The 19,046-nt window shown below is 39.6% G+C and overlaps 1 protein-coding gene across 1 annotated transcript in view; it reads left to right on the forward strand.

Annotated features, from left to right (window-relative positions):
• The window catches only part of lonrf2 (LON peptidase N-terminal domain and ring finger 2), a 28,766-nt gene extending 20,216 nt beyond the window's left edge, over window positions 1-8,550 (forward strand). Inside the window, exons 10-12 of the mRNA XM_067986235.1 lie at window positions 2,806-2,968; window positions 4,097-4,246; window positions 5,048-8,550. Coding sequence (XP_067842336.1) covers window positions 2,806-2,968; window positions 4,097-4,246; window positions 5,048-5,206 — 472 coding nt within the window. The 3' untranslated portion in view covers window positions 5,207-8,550. The remainder of the gene's footprint in view (window positions 1-2,805; window positions 2,969-4,096; window positions 4,247-5,047) is intronic.
• Window positions 8,551-19,046: the final 10,496 nt, after the last annotated feature.

Below are 19,046 nucleotides of genomic sequence, written 5' to 3' on the forward strand. Positions count from 1 at the left end.
AACGGCAATTGATACTAGCTCAATTGCTAAATTTAAATCTGAGATAGATAGCTTTTTGGCAACCAAAGGTATTAAGGGATATGGGCCAAAGGCAGGTATATGGAGTTAGATCACAGATCAGCCATGATCTTATCAAATGGCGGAGCAGGCACGAGGGGCTGAATGGCCTACTCCTGTTCCTATGTTCCTATATTTTTGCCAGTGACAATGCCAACTGAACCAGTGGATCGTGGTATTGCTGAAGGAGCAATTTGTGTTCGAATCATAGAAAGGTTACAGCATGGAAGGAGTGTTGCATGACCAGTTTATTGAAAAATTTGCAGCTTGCTACCAAAATGTAATGCAATATATAAACAATAGGAGGGCTGAAGGGCATCGGTTGCAGGATTGCAGTGGTCATCTATTTTATGTATGCCAGGAATTTTACCAGCTTTCTTTCTTTCTTCCTCCCTCCCCCAACCACCAGCCAAGGTTTGTGGAATATGTTGACTGCTTCGCAATCTGTGATAAACTTGAATAGGCTATTGTGACAGGTGCTCTCCAGTTGGACTGATAGAAAACCAGTGTGTTTACTCAAGAAAACGGGCTTACTCATATACTGCCCTTTTGTTTAAGGAATGGATGGAGGCTGACATTCTAATTGTGGAGAGGAGGCGATAGTTAATCCATTTCAGCTTATGCCAGGATTACTGCCCCATGATCATAGAATGTACAGCACAGAAACAGGCCATTGGGACCAACAGGTCCATGCCGGTGTTTATACTCAATGAGTCTACTTCATCTAACCCTAGCAGCATGTCCTTCTATTCCTTCCTAGCTTCTCCTTAAATGCATCTATGCTAGTCGCCTCAACTACTCCTTGTGGTAGCGAGTTCCATATTCTAACCACACTCTAGGTAAAGAAGTTTCTCTTGAATTCCCTATTGGGTTTTTAGTGACTATCTTATATTTATGGCCCCTAGTTCTGGTCTCCCCTGCAAGTGAAAACATCTCCTCTATGTCTACCCTATCAAACTCTTTTATAATTGTAAAGACCTCTATCAGGTCAGCCTTCAGTCTCTTTTCTGGAGAAAAGAGTCCTAACCTGCTCAATCTATCCTAATAGGTATAATCTGTCAGTCCTGATATCATCCTAGTAAATCATCTTTGCACCTTTTCTGGTGCCTCTATATCCTTTTTATAATATGGAGACCAGAACTGTTCATGGTACTCCAAGTGTGGTCTAACCAAGGTTCTATACAAGTTTAATATAACTTCTTTGCTTTTCAATTCTATCTCTCTAGCAATGAACCCCTGTGCTTGGTTTCCTTTTCATGGCCTCAATGTTATTAAGAACACAGTTTTTTGGGTGGAGTAGGTAGGTATCTGATCTCAAAGATATTGGAAAGCTTCATAAAAGGTAGATAATTTTGTAGCAAAACTACAACCTCCTTGGATATTAAGAGTCTAAATGAGATAGAGAAGCAAAGGGATCTAGGGGTACAGATACACAAAGCACTAAAAGTAGTGACACAGGTTAATAAGGCCATAAAAAAGGCAAATCAAGCACTGGGGTTCATTTCTAGAGGAATAAAATTGAAAAGCTGAGAAGTTGTTATAATTGTATAGAACCGTGGTTAGACTACATTTGGGTGTACTGTGCACAGTTCTGGTCTGCATATAATAGAAAGGCTATAGATGCATTGGAGAGGGTGCAAAAAAGATTAACAAGGATGATACCAGAACGGAGAGGATATACTTATCAGGAAAGGCTGAACAGGCTTGGGGCTCTTCTCTCCGAGAAGGCTGTGGGGTGACCTGATTGAGGTCTTTAAGTTAATGAAAGGGTTTGATAAGGTGGATGTAGAGAAAATGTTTCCACTTGTGGAGGAAGTCCAAAACTAGAGGTCACAAATACAAAATAAAATAGTTGCTAATAAATCCAATAGGGAATTTAAGAGAAACTTCTTTACCCAGAGTGGTAAGAATATGGAATGTGCTACCACAAGGAGTTGTTGAGAGAAAAAGCATGGATGCATTTAAGGGGAAACTAGATATGCACATGAGGGAAAAAGGAATAGAAGGGTATGTTTATAGGGTTAGATGGAGTAGGGAGGGAGGAGGCTCATATGGTCCACAAACGCCAGCATAGACCAGTTGGGCCGAGTGGCCTGTTTCTGTGCTGTAGCTTCGATGTAACTCTTCACAGTATCAGGGACAAGATAACAATAACGTGAAGAGTGCAGGAGACATGGGAATAAGACCTGAGAACAGATTTTAAAGACTGAAAGGAATACAATATGGCTGAATGCTCATCTAGTGTAAGAATGCAACTAACCTGTAAGTACTGAATGAAACTTCACAAACAAGCAGAATAGATATAAGCCTAAAAATATATATCTTGAGGCATGGCTGAAATTGTAGCACAAGTGTTTACTTCCAGAGTTTGTAGTGAAAGACACATCTTGTATTGGCGTGGCGGTTCAGTTCACAGCCATCTGCTTCCTACTATGTGAATGCACTTGGGAAAAAAATTAAACTTGAAATGATTGGCTTTTGCAAAGGGAAACTAAAGATATTTGATTAAATTTGGACAGACTACATGAAAACCCTAGGGTGTAAGATATAATGACCCTTTTTGTGTGTGGTGATTACGTAGACTTTTCTCTACCTGCCCCCCAGTGGGAGTTTTCTTTCTGTATTTTCTTTGATATTCCTAATGCAACACCTGAGCATAGATGTCAAAAATTTATTGTCTACAATAACTTCAACATTTTATGTTAAACAATGCTTGTCTAAGTTTATGTATAATGCTTTTTTGTTCAGGTTTGCTGATTACGGTTGCATGCTAGAAATCAGGGACGTAAAGTTTTTTCCTGATGGTCGATCTGTAGTTGATACAATTGGCAAGTGTCGATTTAAGGTTTTAAGCCATGGCCAGAGAGATGGTTATAACACTGCCAACATTGAATATCTTGAAGACAAAAAGGTATGAAAATGTTTTAAGTTTTATGTACAATTTATGCCTTCTTGGGCCTTATCATACCATTCAGCATCCCAGTTCAGAAGCTAGGGGAATGAATTTTTCCAGGTCTCCAATAGCCCAAACTCCCTGAAACCAGTCATAGAAAATCAGCCACACCCAGGGTGACTTAGTTTTTTCTATTTAACTTCATCCAAGGAGTTACTTGAGTTCTTTTCTGCATCTGCATAATAGCAAAGCAGAGATCAGAACGTTATATGGAGAATGAGTCCATGCAGTCTTCTGTTAGTGGGTTGCATCATTGAGGTGGCTTCAATAAATCTAAAAGTTAAGGAAATAAAAATTCCTTCATTCAGATTGATCAAGAATAGTTTTTAATACCTGCATTCATTCTGAAAATCCTGTTTAAAGTATGCTACCACTAAATGTTACTGGTAATACCTGAATTGTTTTTAGCATTTTCAATAAATGTGACGCCATTTTTGTTTTGCGTTAATCTCAAGTAGGAAACTTGTAATGACCTTCAAATAGATAACTCTACAGTGACTAGGATAAGTTAAGTATATCATCTATCAATGAGAGTTACTTTTGCTACACCAGGAGTTTCTATAAATGTTCAGAGACAATTGTGTTTCCATTTGATTAAACTGGGGAAATTAGTTGGTGAAATACTAGCTATATTGTCCTATTTTGGGATAATGAGCCTGACTGCAGATTTTGCAATGAAAGATTAATGTTTCCAACAGCTCAACTGGAATATGCTTTCCATTTTTTTTTAAAAAGTGACTTGACATGCAGCAAGTTTGCAGAAATGTAACACTTATGACTGGAGACATTGATTTTTTTTTCTCACTTGGAGAGGTGATTTTACTGCTTCTTGAGACTGAACAGTAAGATTAAATTTTAACCAAATGGATAGTAATTTTATTACAACAGGAGTAATATGATATTGGAACAGTTTCTCTAAATTGGGATGCGCTAATGTATGAGAGTTCCAATATGGTCATAGGTTGAATGTTTTGAAACTGATGTAGCTACCAATTTCATTGTGCAAATTAAAAAAATTTTTAAGTCAAATGTTACCAAAAGCTACCTTTTTTTTCTTATAAATGGTTTATTTTCTGGTTCCAACAGGTGGAAGGAGAGGAGTATAATGCACTTGTCTGTCTGTCTGACTCAGTATATGACCAAGCTTTCACTTGGTTTAATTCCCTCAAGGACAATATGAGAACTCAAATTCTGAATCATTTTGGGCCAATGCCAGGAAAGGAGCCAACACCTCAGGTAAATGTGATTGCACAATACTATACATCCGTGCTGTATAACTCTATGACTCTATTGCTGGAATATGGGATTAGAGTAGACAGGGCTGATGGCCGGCGCGGACACGATGGGCCGAAGGGCCTCTATCCGTGCTGTATAACTCTATGACTATGCTGTAGGCTTATGAATCATTTAACAATACAACTGTGTTGCACTGACATTAGTTGATGAGTTCCAAAGCAGTCCTTAGTCTAGAGATGGTAATACGTTTTAACAACTGTTTATAAAGTTTCTTACTTGTGAAGTAAATAAAACATGGGTTGGTGCTTCATGGAATAGTGGAATACAATTTGTTCTCCAACCCTAGACCTTGTGTTGCTTGATTTCTGATCTTGGCCACTACGGAGTAGGAGGGAGAAGAAAACCAAGTTAACCCTGTCAGTCACCCTTTAGCAATCAACTGAATGACTTTGACTTTGGTTGGAAGCCTTAGAACAGGTGGCTCAGGGAGAGGGATTTCATAGTTTAAGAGTAAATTGCAAGTGATGAATTAAGTCCATCAAAGTTTTTGTTGCAGATCCTACTGTGAAAGTTTTGAAGGTCCAGAATAAAAGTAAAAATCAGGTTTAGACCCAGGCTTGTGAATTGTGTATTCCAACTATTTACCTATTTTTAGATACCTAATAGCAGACATATTTAGAGACTCGTGGTAAAGAAGTAATTGGCATGGAACGTCTCTTTATCCTTTTTGGCATAGGGTTTGAAACTGATAACACTTGAGCACAACGTCAAACATTTTAACTGTTGTGCTTTTTATTGCAGTCAAGTCAAAATGGTCCTGCCTGGTGCTGGTGGCTGTTAGCTGTATTACCTTTAGAAAGTCGTGCTCAGCTGGCTGTTCTCGCAATGACCTCGCTCAAAGATCGCCTTATTGCCATTCGTCGTGTGTTGGTATTTGTGACCCGACGACGGCCTCGATGATTGTGATGTTGACTTCATGGGGTTTATAGCTGCATTCCAAATGTGTTTTCAAAAACTAGTGTTGGTATCAGTGTCGAAATGGCCCTGTTACCTTTTTGATCTAATCTATATATGGAAAACGTTTTTTTTAATGCCCATTTAGAACCAAAATAATATGAGCTTTAGACTTGTGTAATTAAACTGAACAGTGAGTCATTCCTTCTCATATAAATTGAGGAAATCTACACTCAAAAGAAAATGCACTCACAAGGGATTAAGTGACATAGTTAAAACTGCCCTTTCACCTCAGAGTCGTAGTTGAAACCAAGCGATGCTGATTGAAAATGTTCTCTCTCAATGCTGTAAGAGTGCTGGATAAAATGGCTTTAGGCAGAGTCAACCACTCTTACTAAATGCAGGTTCACAGCCTATAAATTGGAAGTCCTTGTCCATTGCAAGAAGCCAAAAGAGTGGCAGATCTGGGTCATAAAAATTCATAGTGCTATTCTGGAGTTGGAGTTAGGACATTGTATAGGGAGATTTACTTTGCATCAGCTATTATAATTGTGTCACTGTCACAGTCCATTTGCACTTCTTGTAGGAAGGTTTGAAGATCTGGGAGTCCACATGTCTTTCAACATGTGCAGAATGATGCACTCTGAGTTGAACTTCTGTTTCATTCTCTGCAGGTACAATGTTGTTGATACACAGCACAGATGATGCCAAGCCACCTCCTCCAGATAGTCTCATTCCTGATGCCATTTTTAGGATCACAGGAAAATGGCCATTACTAATGTTTGGGGTTAACCGCATCACTGATGCAAGATGTGCAGCTCTGTAGGAAAATATGCAGTCTCTGATTTGGGAGAGTTTGATTAAGTTAAGAAAGCTTATTCCTTAGTATTGACATTATTGCCATCAAGAGCACAATTTTTTTTGCCAGCCTGCCTCCTGTCCTAGAGGCAGTGACTCACGGTTTACAATTCCACATCTTCTGGCCCATTGATATCTCATTTCAACTGGGTGTTCGTGAGAGTCTAGCCAGTGAGCTTTGGCTGACTGCTCAAGGGTAGAGAGCAGTGCAATAAAGCCCCGATCCAGCTCTCTCTTAGTCAACACAAGCTTTTTAATCGGTCACTGGATATGGATTTAAGAGTAGAAAACCTGATGAAGTTTTCTTTTCCCACTCTAGCTTGCAGCTACTGAAGTGAACCACCTGCTTTGCAAGTGAGTTCCACCAAATCACATCAAGAATTGATTGACATCTTCGCTATGACTTTAGTACTACAATAGGCAGTGCCTTTACCCATCAGACCATCAGGAGAGCTAATTATCACACACTAAGATTTCAATATTTGAAACCTTTTGTGGTGACATAATTGATCTTTTGAGATATTTTGTTTTATTTTCAGCTAGGCCTGCTCCAAGTCTAATTATTCAGTACCACTTAAGTAAATTGTTAGGCGTGTGAAAGCAGATTGGATTGATTCCACCCACCTTTTCTTTATTTTCTCTCCCAACTTCTTTCCTCCACCAAATCACTTTAATTGCTTGTCCTCTGCCTAGTTGAGTTTATAAAGTTATATAGGGAATTTTGGTGGAAAACCACGATCCTCCCACCCTATCACATGACTTCTCGAGACTAAACCCCTCTCAGCATTTCCTGCATTTGTAACTGTTGTGTTGCCTTTAGGCTTTTTGGTAAACCACATCTCCTGAATAAGTCCCTTAAAACTTTTTTTTTTAACAATGGCTTTAATGTAGATGTATTCAACTCCGCTTAAGAATTTTAGTCCCATTGTATTAAAATTGCAAACCTTGATCTGTTTAATCGGTGTAGATGTAGGTGGGAATGAGTTCATCTTGCCTGACATTAAATTCTAGATTTCAAAGAACAAGGATATATTTTCTGTCACTAATTATGCTGGAGAAGCTTTTTGATTTTAAAAATTAACCAAAAAAGTATAACTTCAATATGCTTCTGCCATCACTGTATGCAGATGACAGGTAATGAATCTCCAGTAAATTGTATCTCCTTTACCATTCTGTTTAAGATTGTTTTTCAGCTCTCATCTTTCTCTGAAATATGACTTCAACTCCTACAAGTTAAACTGTGTTTAGAATCACTGAGGTTTAACTATAATAAGAAAGAAAGTCCTTTAGCTGGTACGGAAAACACACATTTTTCTCTTTTTTTTCCCTTCCCTCGCCCCCCCCAATCCGCTAAGTTGTTTTCTCTCTGGCACCTACTGATTTTAATTTGTTTGATTCTCCTTCTTTCCCTGCTTAGTTAGCACTAGTTTCCATGCCCAATAACACTGTGCCATTCATCAGTTTAGAATTAGTTTATTCTAATTTCTAGCACTGTTGTCAAAATCCTGTGAGCTTACTTGTTCTTAAAAATGTTGGAACATTTGGTTTGTGAAATACCCATTATGTGCTTGAAAAATCCAGTGTTCCTGTGAATTGTCACCCAGGTTTGTATATTAAACTGTGCCATCTTACTGTATTGTATTTCACTATGTGGAAATCCTTCACTAATATGTAGTAGTATGGTTGCTAAATTTGTACAATTTCATACACATTTTCACACTATAGGATTGCTTTGGATCAGTAAGCTTTATGCATTGGTTCTTGAAGTTGAAAACCAAAATGAGCAAGGATATATATTTGTTACAAGAACATGGCTCACAAAAAGCATTGTCCAAATATATCAGCTTTGATTTTAGTTTGTACTCATTTTGGTATTGTTTCTGGTGTATGTTGTGAATTAAGTAGAGTATATACAGGTGCAGAATATGTTCAAGTTTTGCAGTGCTGGTAAACACTTGCATGATGATTTTTCAGCTGTGGCTGTATTAACATACAATTGCTGCCTACAGAGCACTTTTTTAAGGGCAGTAATGTATACAAAATCTCATTCTTGGTTTTGCACACTAAATTCTTTGGAAAGTTTCTTTGAATTTAAAGTTAATGCCATGTAATGGTCGAAAATAATCTGGCATTCAGTATTTAAGCAACTAAAATACACCAATGCAAGCCCCAGACCAGTTTACATTCAGATTATTGTTGCACATGGTATGCTACCTCATTAAATTTGAACCGGAAACTGACTTTACTATAATGTTTGTAAGCTTCAAGGACCTGTGTAAAGCATTTCTCATTAAAATGTGCTGTATTTGACCAGAGGCCTTTTAATCTAAAGTCTGGATCTTTTTATTTACTGTTCAAAAGTCCTTAATAAAACTGATGTGTAGCATGTTACCATAAAATGTTTTCTTATGTTTCAATTCAATGCCTTTTCTGTGCTTCAAAAATGTTTAATACAATATGCTGCAATGTCTTGTGTATATATGTATTATACAAAGTACAAAATATATTTATTTGGATTAAAAACTACTTCTGAAATGATGTCTCTTGTCACTGCATATATTAAGTTCTTCCTTATTCACAGTTTCCATGTACTATAGGAGAAAGCCTAAGGTATCTAATTCCAAAAATGCATTCTGTCCCAAGGTGCTTCAGTGGTATGAAGAAAACGGACAAGGAGCCAAAGCAGGAGAGATTAGGAGGGCTGATCAAATACTTGGTCAGAGGTGAGTTTTAGGGCTGATCTTAAAGAAGGCAATAGAGGTAGCGGAGTTCAGGGAGGGAATTCCAGAGAGTGGAACCTAGACAACTGTTAATAAGCCATTTTTTGTCATAGCAGCATTAATGTTAACCCCAGATGAAAGATCATACTAATGCTTACGTTCAGATAAAGAATCAGCGAGTTAGTAATATAAAGCAACATATCAGTTTGCACCTTTTGTAGATCTGGATTGATACCTATCTAAGGTATCAATGAGCAAATAACAGGTGAAAGAGAGAGATGTTGCTATGGTTGTCAGAACAAGTAAATACCAGGGAAGACTACACCATTTTTATAACCACAAAAGATGAGGATTTGCAAGAGCTAAAGCAGTCATCTCCAGCACACTAAAGAGCAGCTTCCTATACATTCACTATTTATCACATTAAATTGAGTCTGTCTTTGTGAATGATATTCAACAGGTAACAAATGTCACTGATGGGGGTATCTTCCACAAATAGTCTTTCATCCAGATAAATTAATTCAGTAATAAAATTGCTCAGACATTTTTTTTAAAAAAGCAAAATATAATGACACAAAAAGACTGCCCAGATTTAAATAGAAGGAAAAATGGTAAATAGAACTATAGATCAGCAACTAAAATATTTCAACGGGAGCTGCAAAGGATACAAAAAAAGGTTTCAGTAAGGAAAAAAGGAGTGTATCAAAGACTGGGTGACTCATGGATGAATAGGGAGATTGAATCAAATTTTAAACTGAACAAAAAAACATTGTGTTTACAGGGCAGATCATAAAAATGAAAACCAGGATAAATCTTACCAATATATTGGAAAGCTACAAAAAAGGGCTTTTAGAGGCACAATGATAGTATCAGGATAGTCAAGGTAGGGATCGAGCAATTAAGAGGTGAAGGAGGCAAGATTGTGGAGAGTGAAGAATTGACCGATACAAATAAATATTTTGCCTGTTTTCATAGGATTATAGAACAACCTGAGGTGGGTGTAGCACAGTTTGTGGAGATTATTGTTCAGAGATGGTACAAAGGATGTTGCTCAAATTTAAGGCAGACAAATCATTGGAACCTGATGGTTTATATCCAAGGATCATGGGGAAATAGCATTTTCCTTAATTTTCTTTTCCAGTTTTGGAAAATTATATTTATGCCACTGGAGGGCAGCAAATATGACTCCCAAAAAGAGACACATGGATAAGACAGGAAATTATAGGCCAGTTAGTCTTTGTATTATAGGCTTTACTAATTTCCTTTTCTGCTAAAGAAAGAACTTAAAAGGGGCTATATAAATTCATGTCCTCAGCTAGTGAATTATTTCTGAAGTATAGTCACTCTTGTTAGCAAACGCAGCAAGGTCCCACAAGCAGCAAATGACATGGGGAATGAATAGTTAATCTGTTTGTGGTGTTGGGTGTATATGGATAAATATTGACTTGGATACCAGAAGAACACCCCTAACTCTTCAAATAGTGCCAGTCTGAAATTTCATCTGAAAGACAATCTCCAACAATGCAACAAAATTGCAGCAAGACCTGGACAACATCCAGGCTTGGGCTGATAAGTGGCGATGACCATCTCCAACAAGAGAGACTCTAACCACGTCCCCTTGACATTCAACGGCATTACGATCGCCAAATCCCCTACCATCAACATCCTGGGGGTCACCATTGACCAGAAACTTAACTGGACCAGCCACATGAATACTGTGGCTACAACAGTAGGTCAGAGGTTGGGTATTCTGTGGCGAGTGACTCACCTCCTGACTCCCCAAAGCCTTTCCACCATCTACAAGGCAGGAGTGTGATGGAATACTCTCCACTTGCCCGGATGAGTGCAGCTCCAACAACACTCAAGAAGCTCAACACCATCCAGGACAAAGCAACCCACTTGATTGTTACCCTAAACATTCCACCACCGGCGCACAGTGGCTGCAGTGTGTACCATTCACAGGATGCACTGCAGCAACTTGCAAAGGCTTCTTCGACAGCACCTCCCAAACCCACGACCTCTACCGCCTAGAAGGACAAGAGCAGCAGGCACGTGGGAACACCACCACCTGCACGTTCCCCCTCCAAGTCACACACCAACCTGACTTGGAAATATAACGCCGTTCCTTCATCATCGCTGGGTCAAAATCCTGGAACTCCCTACCTAACAGCACTGTGGGAGAATGTTCACTACATGGACTGCAGCGGTTCAAGGCGGCGGCTCACCACTTCCTTTTCAAGGGTAATTAGGGATGGGCAATAAATGCTGGCCTTACCAGCAACGCCCACATCCCATGAACAAATAAAAAAAAGTCAAGAGTGCTACTACTGGGCCTAGGCTGGTACTTACAAGTATTAAGCATTGGTGAAACATAAATGGTGAAAAAGGAAATTAGAAAAAAGAAAAAGGCTAACAGGGTACGTGAAGTAAGGCAAGGAAGTAATATGAAAGGAAATAGGGCTTTCATATACATATAAAAATGAAAAGAATACTTAAAGGGAATTTATATCCACTCTCAAATGAAGGAGGTCGTCTAATTGTGGACGGTGAAATAAGTGTTTTACATCAGTTTTTACAAATGATTCCACCACCCTTTCAGGCAGTCCATTCCAGATCATTACAATTCGCCGTGTTAAAAAAATGTTTCCCTATGTCACCTCTTGCTCTTTTGCCGATCACCTTAAATCTGTGTCCTTTGGTTACCGACCCTTCTGCCACTGGAAACAATTTCTCCTTATTTACTCTATCATGATTTCGAACATCTTTATCAAATCTCCCCTTAATCTTCTCTGTTCTAAGGAGAACAACCCCAGCTTCTCCAATCTCCACATAACTGAAGTCCCTCCTCCCTGGTACCATTCTAGTAAACCTCTGCTGCACCCTCTCCAAGGACTTGACTTCCTTCCTAAAGTGTAGTGCCCAAATTGAACACAATACTCCAGCTGAGGCCTAACCGGTGTTTTATAAAGGTTCAGCATAACTTCCTTGCTTTTGTATTCTATGCCTTTGGTAATAAAGCCCAGGATCCCACATGCTTTTTTAACAGCCTTCTCAACTTGTCCTGCCACCTTCAAAGATTTGTGTATGTGCACTCCCAGGTCTCTCTGTTCCTGTACCCCCTTTAAAATTGTACCATTTAGTTTATATTGTCTCTCCTCATTCTTCCTCCCAAAATATATCACTTCACACTTCTCTGTGTTAAATTTCATCTGCCATGTATCTGTCCATTTCACCAGTCTGTGTAAGTCCTCCTGAAGTCTGTTACTATCCTCCACATTGTTTATTACATTCCTGAGCTTTGTGTCATCTGCAAACTTTGAAATTATACCCTCTGTACCCAAGTCCAGGTCATTAATATATATCAAAAAGAGCAGTGGTCCTAATACTGACCCCTGGGGAACACCACTGTATACTTCCCTCCAGTCTGAAAATCAACCGTTCACCACTACTCTCTGCTTTCTGTCACTTAGCCAATTTTGTATCCATGCTGCCACTCTCCCTTTAATCTCACAGGCTTTAACTTTGCTAACAAGTCTATTATGTGGTACTTTATCAAATGCCTTTTGAAAGTACACAACAAAATACACAACATCAACCGCACTACCCTCATCAAGCCTCTCTGTTACTTCATCGAAGAACTCAATCAATTTAGTGAAACACAATTTTCCTTTAAAAAATCCATGCTGACTTTCATTTATTAGCACATACTTTTCCAAGTGCCAATTAATTTTGTCCCTGATTATTGTCTCTAAAAGTTTCCCCACCACTGATGTTTGGCTGACTGGCCTGTAATAGCCAGGTTTATCCTTTCCCCTTTTTGTGAACAGGTGACATTTGCATCCTCCGGCACCATCCCCATATCTAAGGAGGATTGGAAGATTGTGGCCAGAGCCTCTGCAATTTCCACACTTACTTCCCTCAGTAACCTAGGATGCATCCCATCTGGACCGGGTGACTTTTCTACTTTGAGTACTGCCAATCTTTTTTAAGTACCTCCTCTTTATTTTTATTCTATCCAATATCGCTACTACCAGCTCTTTTACTGCTACAATGGCAGCATCCTCTTCTCTAGTGAAGACGGATGGGAAGTATTAATTTAGTACCTCAGCCGTGCCCTCTGCCTCCACATGAAGATCTCCTTTTTGCCCCTAATTGGTCCCACCCTTCCTTTGACTACCGTTTTACTATTTATGTGTTTATAAAATACTTTTGGGTTCCCTTTTATGTTAGCCGCTAATCTATTTTCATACTCTCTCTTTGCCCCTCTTATTGCTTTTTTAGACCCACTCTGTACTTTCTGTATTCAGCCTGGTTCTCTACTGTATTATGAACCATACATTTATTGTAAGCGTCCTTTTTCTGTTTCATTTTAATTTCTATATCTTTAGTCATCCAGGGAGCTCTAGCTTTGAATGCCCTTCCTTTCCCCCTTGTGGGAATATGTCTACTCTGTATCCGAACCAACTCCTCCTTGAAAGCTTCCAATTGTTCAATTACTGTTTCCCCTGCCAATTTCTGATTACAATCCACCTATGCAAGATCCCTTTTTAATTCACTGAAATTAGCCCTCCTCCAGTTAAGTATTTTCACATTTGATTGTTCCTTGTCCTTTTCCATAACTAATCTAAACCTAATGATATTATGATCACTGTTCCCCAAATGGTTCCCCACTGAAAAATGTCCACCTGAACTAGATCCAGCATTGTTTCCTTCCTGACTGGCATTATGATATAATGGCAATAAACAGAGATCCTTCCTTCTTTGTTCCAGAAAGTTCTCATGTACACATTTCAGGAATTCCTCTCCCTCTTTGCCTTTTACACAGTTACTGACCCAGTCTATATTGGGATAATTGAAGTTCCCCATATCACTACTTTATAGTTCTTGCATCTTTCTGTAATTTGCCTGCAAATTTGTTTCTCTATCTCCTTCCCACTATTTGGTGGCCCATAGTATACACCCAATAGTGTAATAGCTCCTCTATTGTTCCTTAATTCTAACTGTAATAAATTGGATAGCCAGGTGGTGAAAGATAGCATACTAGAGCCTGGTCTTCAGTTGCTTCCAAGCCTTTATTCACAGAGATCCACATTACCCACTCCACACCCTAGATCAGCTCTCATGTAAACGGATACAAGAGAGTCCCCAATTGATACACACCACCTGAGTACAATTAACACTAATTGATATAAATTACATGGATACAATTAACTAACCAAATAGATTCTGTCTTTGATCCCTCAACTACATCATCCCTTTCCAGTGCTATAATAGTTTTTTTGTTCAATACTGCCACCCCCTCCTTTCTTCCTTTCCTTCCCTATCTTTCCTGAATATCTTGTAGCCAGGAATATTAAGTACCAATACTCTCCTTCCTTGAAATAAAAACAGAAAATGCTGGAAAAGCTCAGCAAGTCAGGAAGCATCTGTGGAGAAAGAAACAGAGTTAACATTTCAGGTCGAAGACCTTTCGTCAGAACTGGAAGATGGTAAAGAGTTAACAGTTTTTAAGCAAGTACTGAGCCAAGGAAAGTGGGGGAGGGAGGGGAGGGGAGGAAAGGACAAAAGGGAAGGTCTGTGATAGGATAGAGAGCACGAGTGATTAAATGGCAAAAGGGATAATAGTGTGTGGCAAGGAGGGTGGTAATGGGACAAGTTAAGAAACAAAAGATGGGTCTAGAAGAGCCGTACTCCCCTTCTTTGAGTCAGGTCTCTGTTATTGCCACTATATCATAGTCCCATTTGGTGACTTGAGCCTGCAGCTCACCAACCTTATTTACCACGCTACGTGCATTTACGTACATGCACTCCAAACTCATCTTAGTCTGTCTCGCATTTGCCCCCTGTCTGATCCCTCCTATTTCTGAACTATTCTTTACTCTAGTGCTATTTGACCCTCCCAGTTTTCTGTGCACCTTGTTTCTCCTCTCTAATGTTTCATCCTGGTGCCCATTCCCAGCCAAATTAGTTTAAGCTTTCCCCCACAGCACTAGTTAACCTCCCTGCAAGGACATTGGTCCCAGCTCTGTTGAAGTACAACTCATCCATCTTGAACAGATCCCTCCTGACCCAGAACTGGTCCCAATGCCCCAGGAATCTGAAGGTCTCCCTCCTTCACCATTTCTCCAGCCACGCATTAACTGTCTTATCCTATTATTCCTATACTCACTAGCACTGGCACAGGGAGTAATCCAGAGATTACTACCTTTGAGGTCTTGCTTTTTAACTTCCTCCCTAGCTCCTAAAACTCTGACTGCAGGACCTCAACCCTTTTCCTTCCTATGTCATTGGTTCCCACATGGACCATGACTTCTGGCTGTTCCCCTTCTCCCCACTCAAAATATTCTGCACCCTCTCAGTGATGTCCTTTACCCTGACAACAGGGGGGGGCAACACACCATGCGGGACTCCCGTCGGTGGTTGCAGAAACGCCTGTCTATCCCTCTGATTATTGAATCCCCTATAATAACTGCATTTCTTTTGCCCCCCTGTGCAGCTGAGTCTCCCACAGTGCCGTGGATTTGCTCTTGACTGCACTCCCCCGAGGTGTCAACAGCCTCACTGGTATTCAAAACTGAATACCAGTTTGTGAGTGTCACACTCTCAGGGGAGTCCTACACTGCCTTACCTCCTAGTCTGTCTGGTGATCACCCACTCCCTCTCCACCTGAACTCTCTGTAGCTGCGGGGTGACCACCTCAGAAACCCTGAGCTTGAGCTGGAGCAGTTGGTAGCACTTACTGCACATGTGGCCAAAACAAGTCACTTAGCTTCCTGCATGAACCTCAGGATCAGTCAAAAATAAATATTTTGCAATTGCGTCCTCTTGCTCCATGCCCCTTTAATCAGCTGTAGGTCTTTAAGAGCCAAGGTGTGGCCAAGATTCCTGTCAGCTGCAAGATAAGAAACAATCCTAGCCTTTGCGTGCTCCTGAAGTCAGCCCTCAACACACAGATGAGGGACAGCAGGAAATCCCGGTGATACTTTCCCCCCTGGGAGTAACAAACTAGTGCACTGCACTCATGATGTCACTCCACCCAGGAAAATCAGCCCTATACAGTTGCTGCTGAAATATTGTAAGGTTAATGCCTATATTGCCACTGATATCAATTCAACCTTCTATGCCTGATGGTGTCCACTTTACTCGAAAATGAAATAAAAGTATGCAATAGAAGAACAGAACAAAAAGGATTTTAATGCTAATCATAATTTTTTGTAAATATTTAGTTTTTAAAAGGATGTTTTATTTAAAGCACTGAAGTTTGACCTGTGCTCGGGAAGGGTGATTAATTTTCAGTTGTTGATCATGTGTTACCAGTAAAGAATGTGTGGTGGATTTATCATGGCAGGCATACAGAAAGTGAGGAGCAAGAGAATACTTAGGAAGAGAAAAAGGTATTAGGCCCCACAATATCTCTCTTTTTAGCAGTTATCAGACAGGTTTTGTTTAGGTTATCAGCCCATCCCCAAGAGAGGTTACCAGTTCTGTTACATTGTTATGACAGAGCAAATAAATTATTTTATATTCATTGTAAATTAATTTTTATTTCCCAACATGACTAAAATAATCTTACCTGAAAATAAAAATGTTTTGTGATTTATCTGCAGATTTTACTGCACATTTATCTGTTTGCAAATAGGCAGTTTCTTCTCTGCTGCAGCTGTGAATGGGTAATCGGATTCCAATGTGCAATATCCTTTACAAGAACCATGAACACTAATAATGTCTCCTGGGTACTGCTGCAGCTGTAATGAGAGAAAAGATTTGCTGTTTTTGCATAGTTCTCTTCATTCACCTCAATGTTCAGTGGAGCATGATAAAAAGATTTATTCTGAATTAAGCTGACAGTCATATTTACATAAATAAAACAGTCACACACATGCACAATACTGTAACTTCAGGAATTTAAACTTCAAATGGATTCACCTCCAGCTCTGCTTAAGTATTTTGTTAGTTTCTTTTTTCTATATGTAGTGGGGGTGGTGGGAGAAGGGATAAAGATTGATAATGATTGAATTTGCATATGATTAATAAGCTAAATATGGACCCATGTGACCTTTGACCTCACAGCATGAGGTATATCAAAATGATATCATAGAATCATAGAAGTTACAACATGGAAACAGGCCCTTCGGCCCAACATGTCCATGTCGCCCAGTTTATACCACTAAGCTAGTCCCAATTGCCTGCACTTGGCCCATATGCCAAAATCCAGACAACCATTGGGGTCCTATGGTGGAGGTGGAAGGCTTTAGTTTATAAAAGCAAATTTCTTTTATTTGTTATCACCACTAGTTGAAAGAAGTGTTAAAGATAACAGTTATACACAAAATTGTAGTTCCCATTTGTAGCTAAAAAGAGAAAAGATGCTAGAAATATAATTTCAACAAAATCATGCTTTTTAAAAAAAAATTCAAAAGACTCTTGAGAATGTCCAAAAATAAATCAGTGGAGACACAAGTTTCAAATCACCAGCTACTATCATGGATAATATTATCCTATGGCACCTCTACACTGAAATTACAGCTGCAAGTCCATTCATTCATTCTGGATCTATTACAAGTTGCATGTTAATTGTAAACAATCCACAAGCTTTCGGAGGCTTCCTCCTTCCTCAGGTGAATGTGAGGAAGGAGGAAGCCTCTGAAAGCTTGTGGATTTTAAAATAAAATTGTTGGACTATAACTTGGTGTTGTAAAATTGTTTACAATTGTCAACCCCAGTCCATCACCGGCATCTCCAAATCAAGTTGTACGTTAAGCAGGAGGCTGGTCAGGCACAGCTGGATTCTGTAATTTGATTTAATTACTTTTCAGAAGACCTCTTTTAAGTATTCATAATTGCTTTAAGTGGAAGAAAGCCCTGTGCATGGAAATATAACAACTGCTGAGAGCACTAGTACTTGAACTAACAGATTAAAATTTACAAAAGAAACCGATTAAGTACAATATAAACAATTAATGTTCTTTCAATGTTGGAAATGAGGCCGTGCAAATTTCAATCCTACGTCTGCATCATGTTTTAAAGAAGCTCCAAGAGATTAAAACAGCTCTAATTTCATTAGTCTATTTTAAACTTCTGGATTTCGCAAGGCATATCTGTACAGTATGGCTGCCTGGTCAGGGTAAGTAACAGACTGCCTGACCTGCTGAGTGTTTCCAGCATTTTCTGTTTTTATTTCAAGGTAAGTAGCAGACTGTTTTTAAAAATTATGACTGTCCATTACTGCTTCTGGGATTTTTACAAAGTGTTCTCCTTATACAACAACAACAACTTGCATTTATATAGCCCCTTTAATATAGTAAAACATCCATAAATACCATGAAGAGTTCAGAAGGTTCAGGAAGTGTAAATTATAAACAATTAGTGTGGGTTTGAGAATGCTGAATTTTATATATGTCATATAAAAATGGGGATGAGGGAGGGTTGACTTTTTGGCTGATCTTGTAGATCAGTTGAGTAGAATGGGCCTATACTCTCTGGAGTTTAGAAGAATGAGAGATGATCTCATTGAAACATATAAGATTCTGAGGGGGCTTGACAGGGTAGATGCTGAAAGGTTGTTTCCCCTAGCTGGAGAGTCTAGAACTAGGCATTACCACCATGCTAAATGGGATAGATTCAGAACCGATCGAGCAGCTCAAAACTGGGCATCCATGAGGCACTGTGGGCCATCAGCAGCAGCAGAATTGTATTCCAGCACAATCTGTAACCTCATGGCTTGGCATATTCCTCACTCTACCATTACCAACAAGCCAGGAGATCAACCCTGGTTCAATGAGGAGTGTAGAAGAACATGCCAGGAGCAGCATCAGGCGTACCTAAAAATGAGGTGCCAACTGGTGAAGCTACAAATCAGGACTACATGCATGCTAAACAGCGGAAGCAACATGCTATAGACAGAGCTAAGAGATTCCACAACCAACGGATCAGATCAAAGCTCTGCAGTCCTGCCACATCCAGTCGTGAATGGTGGTGGACAATTTAACAACTAACTGGAGGAGGAGGCTCTGTAAACATCCCCATCCTCAATGATGGCAGAGTCCAGCACGTGAGTGCAAAAGACAAAGCTGAAGAGTTTGCAGCCATCTTCAGCCAGAAGTGCCGAGTGGATGATCCGTCTCGACCTCCTCCCGATATCCCCACCATCACAGCAGCCAGTCTTCAGCCAATTCAATTCACTCCACGTGATATCAAGAAACGGCTGAATGCATTGGATACAGCAAAGGCTACGGGCCCCGACAACATTCCGGCTGTAGTGCTGAAGA

The sequence above is a fragment of the Heptranchias perlo genome, chromosome 6, assembly GCF_035084215.1.
Source record: "Heptranchias perlo isolate sHepPer1 chromosome 6, sHepPer1.hap1, whole genome shotgun sequence".
Taxonomy (NCBI): domain Eukaryota; kingdom Metazoa; phylum Chordata; class Chondrichthyes; order Hexanchiformes; family Hexanchidae; genus Heptranchias; species Heptranchias perlo.